The 11791-nt window shown below is 35.9% G+C and overlaps 1 protein-coding gene across 1 annotated transcript; it reads right to left on the minus strand.

Annotated features, from left to right (window-relative positions):
• Positions 1-934: 934 nt before the first annotated feature.
• Positions 935-10672, minus strand: LOC133880020 (F-box/WD-40 repeat-containing protein At3g52030). Its single transcript, XM_062318877.1, has 9 exons — positions 10330-10672; positions 9127-9327; positions 7441-7495; positions 6385-6483; positions 5737-5840; positions 3863-3952; positions 2369-2508; positions 1629-1713; positions 935-1517 (listed from the first exon to the last, which is right to left on the minus strand). The coding sequence occupies exons 1-9, from the start codon at positions 10494-10496 to the stop codon at positions 1157-1159; spliced, it is 1302 nt and encodes a 433-aa protein (XP_062174861.1). The 5' UTR covers positions 10497-10672; the 3' UTR covers positions 935-1156.
• Positions 10673-11791: the final 1119 nt, after the last annotated feature.

An 11791-nucleotide genomic window follows, 5' to 3' on the forward strand; every position in this document is an offset into this window, starting at 1 on the left:
TACTCTACTGTCTTCTGATCGACATGCGCCCCTCAGCTTCAGTCGCTGAGGTCTTATGGTCTTGCTGCTGTTTTTTTACAACCGGAAAGATGGTTAGTGTTCGGCGCGTAGCTCTCACGTGCCAAGTTTTATTGTCATTCTAAGTCGCGCATGAGAGCTACGCTCCGTTCCTTTTACCGTGGGTCGGTGGCATTTGGTGACTTTTGGCAGTTGATGTTTGGTGGGGTGTCTTCTGGGCGGCGGTCTTCTTCTAGTTGTAACTTCGTTTGCGGTGGTTTTCTTGTTTGTTGTTGGATTGATTTGAGCTTGGCTCAGTGTTGGATATACACCTTAATGGTGTTGTTCTGTGTACACCAGTTGATGGTGATTTGTTCATGTTGTTGAATGCTTTATGAAAGTTGAACTTTCCTTCAAAAAAAAAAAAAAAAAAAAACAAACGAACAACGTGAAGAATTAGGATTGTTCCGTTTTTGTTATATGATAACTATTAATTAATGGTATTGAACAAATTGGGAGTGAACAGCTCCTACTTTGGTAGCCAATCATGTTCTGCCATGTGTGTAGTGTTGAGGCAATACTAGGTCATTTAATAACAAAGTGTACTCTCTTTGGCGTGCAATTAAAAATTGTTTAAGAGAATGTGCACTTGGTAATGTGAAAGTAAGATTGTGTAACATTTCTGTTATCGGAATCCAACCTTGTTGGCACTCTCCTCTTAGGTATCCGGTATCCCTAAACTTTGGATGCCGGGTATTGGGTTGATGCTTGTATGAGTATGGATATTTCCTACTCATTTTAGTGAAGAGCATAACATATACATGGAAATACGGTAGATTATGACAAAATGCAACATTATAAGTCAGAAAGGAATAATTAAGGCTTTGAAATAATTTAAAAGAAAAAAAAAAAAGAAGGTACATTTAGGATCATAAGCTGAGGATAAAAGCAGGAGACCTGCCATTTAATGCACTTAGGTTGTTCTCTCATCCTCGCATTTTAAAAATCATCCATTGAATCTGTAGGGCTAACATAGGACCTGCGTGTGGGTCCTACAGATCCAATTACAAATCCAATTGTAGATTTTTAAAATGGGAGGATAGGAAAAGAATGGAAGAATACAATAAAGCATTTGTCTAAAACCAGTAGTACTGGTCTTTCAGTTATTGAATTTCCACAATCTGATGTACCTACTATTATGTGTGGTGACAACCTTCTTCATCCCAACAGCCAAGCATGTGATGGGAGGTCGAGCAGTTCTAGGAATGGTGTCAATGCGGATATCTTCTGAAACCCTTCTTCCTTTTCTTCCTTCAGGGCCTCCATTTGTGTTCTGGGAGCTTGATAGCATGTTACCTCCCACAACGCAGCTTGAAAGAACTTTACCTGTATTTTGATCTAAAATGCGCAGCACACCATCGATTCCGCCAACGACTAAAGTTGATGCGTCATTTCGCAGGTGTTGTAAAGAATATACAACATTGGGACTCACACGTGTCTCCCATACAGATCTCATTGTCCTGAAAGGTATGACACTTCAGCCAAATTTAAGGGGAAAATGCTATCAAGCAAAAGAATTAGCTCTGGCAGTTGAATTCATAAAATAGTATTTGAAGCTAATATTTGCATACCTAAGGTCCCAACAAGATGTATATCCAGCCGTTGATCCAGCAAACACTAGATGCGAGCTAGCGTGGTGACACAAACTCCTTATGCCTGAAGGGGGAAGTTGGAAAGTTAAGTACTCTTTTTTGTTTACAGGAAAATTAAGAATATACCCACCCACTTATGAGAAACATAATACAAATAGCATAGGGCGTGTAGCCCATGCCTAAATGTTTTTGATAAGTAAAGTGTATTCAATCAAAGCGCAGAGGGATACAATCCTAGATGCAATTCCTAGGTGTCTAAAGGTAATTGGGTTTAATCTGAACCTTGTATACAAACATATTAAGTTTATACAAACTTGTATATACATACATATATATGACTCTGTATGATGCAATTCCTACTAAAAAATCATATAGAGGGAAAAACGTTCAAGGTAAAAAGTAGTAAGGACAGGTCTCAATATTCAAGAACATTTTAAGGTGTCTGACAAACTCAAACAAAGATATGATGGAAGACTTGGACTAGACATGAGGATTAAACAAAAGGACACATGGTATCCAAATTTCTAAAATGCCAAACTATGAGTGCCATTCTGTGGTATCATACTTATGTCTAAAAACAAAAAAGAAAGTAAATCATTGGCCTATAGTTGAGTGAGAGTCATTTACATCAATGTAAATGAGCAAATTCAAAAGAATACTAAACAAAATATAAGCATGGCCAATAAATAAATTCTGACAGAGGAGAAATACAATACAACCTGTTGAGTCTGTTGATCTTAGTGTTGCTACCCGCTGATCAGATAAAATTCCTGAGACTGTGATGCTCCCAAGAGTGGAACCACTAAGTATCAACTGATCATCACTCATGCTCAGGCATTTTACTGGCCCAGCATGCATCCTACAACGAGAAGTTCAAAATAATCCCATATGACAGTCCATAAACCACTGAGTAATATACAAATGCATAATTTAGTAATGTCAGGACCTGTGTAAAACAATTACTCTTATTTTACCTATCAAAAAAAATTCTTATAATAAGACAGCTTGCGGTTTTTGATGGTGTTTTAACACGTTTACTTAATTCAAGTTTGCATGAAGCACAAATTCAGATCATGCCCTTTTATGTGCAGTTTGTGCAAATAAAGATCATGATCGTGGAAATTTTGGCACTAGTGGTTATAAGAAAAATTCAATAAAATTAAGGAAGCCAGGAAAATTAGCATTAGTGACTTCTGGGAAGATCCATTACTTGGGTCATTCGCAGCAATGCATTAAAACGACATATGATCACAAAAATCCCACCCTTAACCCCAGCTTCCAAATCAAGACCGCAAGGTTGGGTCGTCATTTTGCAGTCATTGCATGAAGATAGGCTTAAGTCAACCCATTACTATCTTTGACCCTATGCGTAGTATGTGGCTTGGGTTTTTATCTCAACAACAATAGTAAAAAGAAAGAAAGAAAAAAGTTCTATTTTTTCTAGTTAAAGAGGTGATGATTTGACTTCATAAAAAAAGGCTGAAAACTATTATTTGGGTCAAATTTATTTTGCAACCCATTCCTAAGGAGTTATATATTGTTATGCAATCCCTCTTCAAAGGCTGAGAACTATTATTTGGGTCAAATTTATTTTCTCAAGAGCCTCCACTAAATATGCCTTGCAAAAATTGTTTGTATACATATACCATAATTGGGGTGGGGTAGAATAACTGAAATCCTTGTCTCAATCCCTTAAGTGGGGTGAGGGTCAAGATACCAAACTCACCCCAATTGTATAACAGCCAGAACCCCATCTACTGGGGAGGGGTAGGCCAGCGAACACCCCCCCCCCCCCCCCCCCACAAAAAAAAGAAAAAGAAAAAGAAAAAGCAAACAAACCAATAAAAAAGAAAAAAAAGAAGCACACGCGTATAGAAAGAGAAAGGCATTCATTTGGGGATCAACTTGGGTATGTAGTAGCAAACTAAAACACAGGCAAAAGACTATTTTAGTCACCAAAGATGGCAGAACAGATAAGTAGCGTGCCAATTTGGCTTAGCAGGAGATTCATGTATCAAAGCAGCCATTCACAATGACGTGCATGACAAAACTTTGAATCAAATTTATGAATAATATTTATGGATTCAAGTTATTCAACTACAAAGCTAACCAAACTTCAAGCCCAGATTATCATGTTTAATCAATAATATTCTAGACTTAACTATTAACATTTGGTTGTTTCTCTGAAAAATGAAAGAGAAACATATTCGTACCTAATTATCCGAGAACACTTCTTACTGTACATGTCAAATACACGAGCTGTCCCATCCTCGCATCCAACCACTGCCTCTGGATCGTAGTAGCTGCAAGCAGAGAAGGAAACAGTTTATTTTTGCACATAACAAAGCAAAGTCTCCAAATAAATATAACATTCTAATTTGACTGTTTAATGCCTAATAAATAACATCCTAACATTAAGTCAGAGAACAGTTTGACTTAATATGAGTTGTCACCATACATTTGGCTTTAATTATTCACTAGCAAGTGGGATAGCTAAAGCTAGAGCTCTTGTTAAGTGCTGAAGGGGAAATTTATCTGTACAGTTAAATATTAAATATTAAATATTAATATTAAGCTCTTGTTAAATATTAAGCTTGGTTCTAACCAACTTCACGTGTATTTTTACCTAAAGATATATTCAATGTTCACTTCCTATGGCAAAATGTCACTTCCACTAGCAATTTTTATAACGATGAAATCACTAATTATATTAGTCTCACTTACTCAACTACAAACTAGTTTTAAAGATGGTGGACTAAATATGTATCCATACCACTATCTAAAGAAGCACTTAACAAGTAGAAATTGAGAAGACAAAATGATGCAGATAGAGTGACAAGATAATATATTTTAACATGACATACGAGAACTACTTTGTACGGTCAACAATCTTGCTCTCACAAATAGGGAATCGTAATTAAGAACCAATGCGTATGATTAGCACATTGTTATCCATTCCTTTACAAGATTTAAAGGACAAAAATGAATTTTGCCAAAAACTACTCATACCAATTATATTTTCCTCATTCAGAATTTTGGAATAACTCCAGCAAACAACATAATCTTGCAAGGATTGCAGTCTGAAAGCAATCCTAGCAGTAAGGTTTGTAAACTTTTTTTTTTAATAAGTATATTTCAAAAAGCCCAGAGGGGCGCAACCCATGGTACACAAGAAGTATATATGAAACCCCTAATTTAAAAAGAAAAGAGAGCACTTATCTAGAAAATCAGAATAAGAACACTCAAGCATAGACTGTAGTCTCACTCTCCACAAAAACAAAGTTTGTATCACTAATTTTTTCAAGTTAATCAAACTAGTCTCACAGTCTTCAAAACAATGTCCATTTCATTCCCTCCAAACACACCACATCACACACAAAGGAGCCATACGCCAAATCGATATCACCGTCTGGTTGCCCTTTTGCCCCCTCCAACTCCCCAACATATCTTTCACCGATCGCGGCATTACCCACACCACACCAAACAGCTGCAAGATCATACTCCACAATTCTGTAGCAACCATACAATGCATGAACAAATAATCAATGGACTCTCCAGAAGCCTTACACATATAACACCACTCCATCACAATAATGTTCCTCTTATGAAGATTGTCCAAAGTTAGTATTTTTCCTAATGTCGCTGTTCACACAAAGAAAACCACTCTCAGGGAGACTTAACTTTCCAAATACTTTTCTACGGAAACAAAGACTGTACAAGACTAGATAAAACCTTATAGTAAGACTTGACTTCAAAGGATTTATGGCGCCCTGGAATCAAAGGTTTGTAAACTTATAAGATATTACATCAATAATCCATTCAAGTAGGATTTCCAAGAGCCCCTTTTGGCACAAGCCAGGAAGTAGGTATTCAGGGGGGACATCACTGTATGGTGAAATAAATTACATATGCTAGGTTCTGTAAAATATCTTGAACTTGCGAATGGCATGGAAATCGAATCTCTGATTCATTCAGTCATAACATTCCTCTGCTAGTGTAAATGTTCATACCAAGCACATAAGACACTAACTGCATAGTAATACTTCCAGCCATTTTACAATTAAGATGACAAGAACATTTCACATACCGCATGCATAAACCCTTTACAAAGGTGCCTTCACTTGAAGGAAATATACTTCTTTGCCCATTCCGCCTCCATATGCATATACGGGTACCAACCAAACCAACAATCTGAAAAGATTAATGATAGACTAAGAAATTCAGAAATTAGCTAACATGTAGAGATTACTAAAACAATCCATACACAACCTTTCAATAAAACAAAACAAATTAATCCTTTAAAATATTTATTAGCAACAGAGACCAAAGATGAAATATCAAAATACTATTGGCATATCACTAATCATAAAGCTGAATTTAATGGAAGCAGAAAAGGAAAAAGAATGTGAACTTGATCCCTGCTAAGTAAACTTCCAGTAAAATGCTGGAGAGAACCTTTAAATGCTACTTCAAGAAATTACTCCTAAAAAATCCCCTTGCAAATATATATGAATCTTTTGAATGAAGGTGCATTCATGACACCTTAATGGTCCTTTAAAAAGAAGCACTAATATAGAAAACATCAATGAGTTCAAATTGATACTTGGCAGTAGATGCTAAATTAATTATGCATCAACATTAAACCTCCAATTATTTTCTTGGAGTATGGAAGCATTCTAGTCAAGTCTCAGATACACAGACACAGACTAACAGCATATTGATTTTTTCATGTTACCTTGCTCTCATCAAAATCAAAGTCCACTACTGGGATCATGTCCGGAACAGAATGTTCTTCCACACATTTGTAGCTTTCTAACGACCAGAGACGCATTATCTAGCATCATTCATGAGCAATTAGTTAGTAGAATTCGGGAGCAATGAATTACCAAAAAAATAATGAAATTCAAGTAAGTTCTAAAATTTTATGTAATAAACTACCAAGCAGGGGAAATAATGGAAAGTCGGCAGAAAAGGTTCAGTCATGAAACAAAGACCAAATTCAGCCTTCTCAAAGTGATATAATTTAGTTTGAAGGCTTTATAAGGATGAGGGGAAAGAGAAATGAGTCCCCTTGGGGATTTATGTTAACCTGAACCCTGCACCAAAGTCACTGGCCAAGTAGAATAAATTATTCAACAAAAAAGCATATCCACAACAGAAATCAATATCTCTTAAATACCTGCTGTTAGAACAAATCTGATAATTCTCCCAAGTATCCAAAATCCAATAACAAATCTCTTAACTTTAGAAAACACCTATTGGATAATTCCATAACATAATGGACAATAGCATACAATAGATTTTAAGTGTGGCAACAAACTCAAAAATCGTTTATCAGAACAGTGACAAATTCAGATTGCAACCTAAGAAGAAGATAAAGCATAATAATCTACCATAAAAAAACCTCAAAACAGTTTAATTCAAACAGTAAAGTGGTGAACAACTACATGGCGGTAAAGTCAACATGTCATCAGTCATTGTTTGAATATTACAAAAGGGAATCTTCTTTCAACAGACCATTCAGGTATAGATGTCAATGCTAACCATTTGATGTTACCACATAAATTCATCAGAATAAGTCGAACAGACCGGCAGATAATCCTCTATCAAATAATAGTAACAGATCCTATCTGTTTCCTTCCCAGAATTTGTTCACACTACATTGCTGGCAAAACTAAGAAAGCCTGCCCAATAGCTGTTCAGGTAAAATCTACTCGAGAAACATAAAAGTTGACTTGTAATTGTGACAATCTTTATGGACGGTATAGTATTTAGAGTGGGGGAACTATACCTTATCACCAACACCAGTAAGAACCAAGCCCATCTTCATTCGGCACTGATTGACCCTAACAGAAGCCAAGGTTCGAAAAATAACATTCACACAGGATTTGCCAGCTCACACACACATAAACACATAACATACAATACAAACACAATTTTTTATTTTGAATAAAATTTTGGGCTTCAGAAATCTGTGGTAACGTCTATGATTACTGTAATTACAATGTACGGTTACACCATCGAACAACAAGCATGAAATGACATCCTGTAATATACCAACCTTTTTACATTTTGATGGAGATTTTACTTTTTTCCCAGAACAAAATCTATTAGAGTGGATAAAGTTCATGTTTTCACAACAATACGGATACCCTGCAAAAGCATCAACCCAACTGTCCTTTAAGTGGAAAAGAATGGCACACCCTCATCCTTTTAGGAAAATTGTCTCTGCTTATAAAACATACAAAGAACCTGCACTAAGTGGCAGAGGTGGACGTGGCAAGGCATTGATCATGGTTGTGGAAGGAGGTGGTGCTAGTGCCTGGAAGCTAGTGGTAGTGGTGGTGATGGTTATGATGCCAAGAGTGGTGACAATGAAGGTGTGAATTTGGTAATAGTCATTGTAGTGCTGGTAGCAATGCAACATTTGCATATGGGATGGGTGAACCCTTAAGCAAAAAACTTATAATCCCCAGCAGCTGAGCACAGTCTACTTTCAGATTTTATATGTTATCAAACGATCTTGTTGAAAGCTACTATCAAACAGCCTATTATTCTTAGATTATCTCTATGAATCAATCCACACAAGTTACTACAAAGCCAAGTATCTTCTTTAGACATTCCATTTATTATATAGTTTTAACTTCATTTAATCTATGTTGACTTTCAATTACTCATAATCTACGATATCATGACCTAGGAAAGTGCTAATCACATTTGCAATATCACTTCAAAGAGACTAGTAGAGCTACAATTAGAGCTTCCTGAAATCACTTCTGGGACTTAACATCCATGCAACACCCTTACAATTAACTCACCTAATGTAGGACTAACTTTCTGGAGTATCACAATCTTCCCAATCAAATTCCTGACTTCCTCATCAAGGCTCACGTCAAATTGTACTGCCGTACCATCACATGGTGTTACTATGTTGACTCATATACCATTTGTCACGACTTAGGGAAGTGCTAATCACATTTGCGCTATTACCTCAAAAAAATTAATCAAAGTTACAATTAAAGCTCCTTAAAATCGCTTATAGAGTCTATTATCATCTAGTAAGGAACAAAGGTAGAACTCAATACCCATACAAGACCTTCATAATCTACCCACCTAATGTGGGACGGACTTCCTGAGGTATCACATACAGTCAATGTTATTTTGATCTTCACATTGATTAAGGTGTCTGAATAACTCACTTAGTTGAAAACCGTATGGTTTGAATGGTTTTACTCTCCATCTCAAAGGGAATTCCGCTAGCTCCAAAATTTAGTGCTTTGGATGGGATATTAGAATTTATATTTTGCAGCTGTATCATATATAAATACTACAAGAACCAGAAGTGGAATCCAAACACGAATTTTTACTCTCCAGGAAATACTATAAAACAACTGTACAAGTCATCATGCCTAAAGCACTCACACAAAATCACTAGTAAACAAGGGACTGAACAGGAAGAAGAGGATTAATGACTCACCCAACTGAATGACCCTTCCATTGATTAATATCAATTTGACCTTCTTGTAAGCACAATCTGTTATGCTCCATGGCCTGCTCCTCTAAATATCTCTTCAATGATCTCTCTGAGCATGTAGAATTATTCAAAAAATTCATAGAATCCCTCTGCTGCTTGGAGTAGAATACTTGCAGTAATTTAGATTTACTGACAATTGTGTTCCTTCACAAAAGGCATCAGTCAAGTAATTTAGTTAGATGCATAAAAGACTTTTTTCTTTGGGTCACTAGACATGTAAAAATGGGATGGAAGTTATTACAAACAATTCATAGACGAAATTTTTTCAACTTTTCTTCCCTAAAGTTATTAGAATCATTATGCACCCAGGCTACATTCCACCTCTGTAACTGTAATTCAAATGGAAATTGCTATAGGTATTAAAGATTTTGCTACAATTTTGTCACAAATTGACATGCAGTACATAAACTGATGGGTGCCACATGTTCATTGGCACCACAAAGGGCGCACCTAAATACATTGAAAGTATACAAGAGAAACACCTAAACAGCTAAATTATGATGCGACGCGTATCACACGATAGCGCCCTCTATGAACTGGTGGGTCAACCACATTCACTTGGCACGAACATATATAGCCACATCAGCTTACCACATAAGTATAGTACCTCAAGCATTATTCTAACTGTTATGGAAAATGCTTGGGATACTACAATTTTAATACAAACTGATGTGGCCGTCCATAATTGGTGAAATAATTAAAAGTGTTTTGGTTGAATAATCATCCACTATTAATTAATTTGACAAATCTGGTTTTTTTCTTAATCATTTCACCAATTAGACCGTAACATCAGTTTGTAAAAAAAAAATTTGCAGCAACACTAACACAACAGTTAATAGAATCTAGTCATTATGGGAATTAACATCAATTCTCTCAAAAAAAATCATTGAGAACGAATCCTAGAAGACCATATTAAACTTCAAGACTAACCCGAGTCAACCCATGTTCCACTTAACAATATGGACCATATGGTAGAGTATATACGTGGGTTATTGAAAACCCCTAAGAATTTTCTAGCTAATACTAAAAGGAAATAGAAAACAAACAAAAAAGAAAAATCAATTTTTTTCTTGACAAACCTCGAAAGATATTAAAAATTATCGATCTTCTCAATAATGCTCAAAAGAAACAAAGCTTGAAAAGTACCAGAATTTGCAAACGGCGGAGCAACGAACGAGGTCGAAGAAGTCGAGGAGCGCGAAGATCATGCAGAGGATGTCCTGGTCGAGGGACTGGATTGTGGTGGTTGTCCCCACACCTTCTGATTTCCTCTTCTGGCTCTGCCGCCTGTCACCAGCGGGAGTGCGACCCATCGTTCTCTTTTCGCTTCCTGCCAGCTCTCCGCTGGTGACACGCGAGCCCTGCTCGGAACCGATAACTCGGGAGCAATACTTCTCCCCTTACCCAATTCCCCGGTATTGCGTAGAAAAAGAGATGCGCTTGTCCCTGCATCGGCCAGGAGTATCTTTGTGGGAATCGGATGGAGAGGAGCCGGTTAACGGTTAGGATTCTATTTAAAAAGATCTAAGGTTTATAAACCGCTAACGTCCGTTAGTTTTGCTGAATTTTTTATTTTTATTTTATTTTAATTTTGGAAAACCAAAAACAAATTGAAAAAAAAGGCAAACCAACTTAAATCCCGATTAAGATTCTCTTAAGTTATCTGCTCGAATTTGAAAGAATTCGAACGGGTGATTGTAAGATACTATTTATGAGATTTACCTGACCAAATAAAAATTGAACTGTCTAACCATTTATCTGGTTAGGTGGGTCTTATAAATGGTCTCTCACAATTACTTGCTTGAATTCTCTCTAATTCGGATAGATAATTTGAGAGGAGAGAAATGATCCCTACACTCATTTCTCACAACAGCTCCACAACAAACTGATGTGGTTGGTAATATTTTATTATTTTTTTACAAAAAGAAAACAAAACAAAACAAAAAAATAAAATAAAATATTACCAGTCACGTCAGCTTATTGTGGGGTTGTTGTGAGAAATGAATGTAGAAATCATTTCTCTTGAGAGGATTCTGATTCGAATATGTTACGGATGGAAAACTCTCCAAGTTGGCTCAATGCTTTTTTTTTTTTTGCACCTTGTAAGAAAGCACTTGGTATCATTACCGAAAATGCTATTATTTAAAATTGCTTTAACAATAAAAAAAAAAAAAAAAACTTCTTAACATCCGAATTTTTTGCAATAAAATTTGATGACTTAACCCAAAATCTATGCTCATGACTCATTTCAAAAACATTTTTCACATCGTTTGAATTTATGTATAAAATCATAAATCATTCCGTGAAACCCATCATTAGTTGGACTACTTTGTAGTTCTTAAAATAATGTATACAAAAACACATATTGTAAATTTAAATCCAAATGAAATCCAAGTTATAAAACCACTATCTTATGAAATAATGCATTTTGACTGCCAAACAACTTTACAAGTTTTTATTAAAACAAGGTAGGTTTATTTACAAATGCTTTTGGCTACAAAAGAAAAACATATGGTCATATAGATTGACAAAAAACAAAAAACAAAAAACAAAACCTTGGAGGATGATGCATATATCACAAGAGGAATGCTAGACCTTCTTCTTGTGT

Source organism: Alnus glutinosa, chromosome 10 (assembly GCF_958979055.1).
Source record: "Alnus glutinosa chromosome 10, dhAlnGlut1.1, whole genome shotgun sequence".
Taxonomy (NCBI): domain Eukaryota; kingdom Viridiplantae; phylum Streptophyta; class Magnoliopsida; order Fagales; family Betulaceae; genus Alnus; species Alnus glutinosa.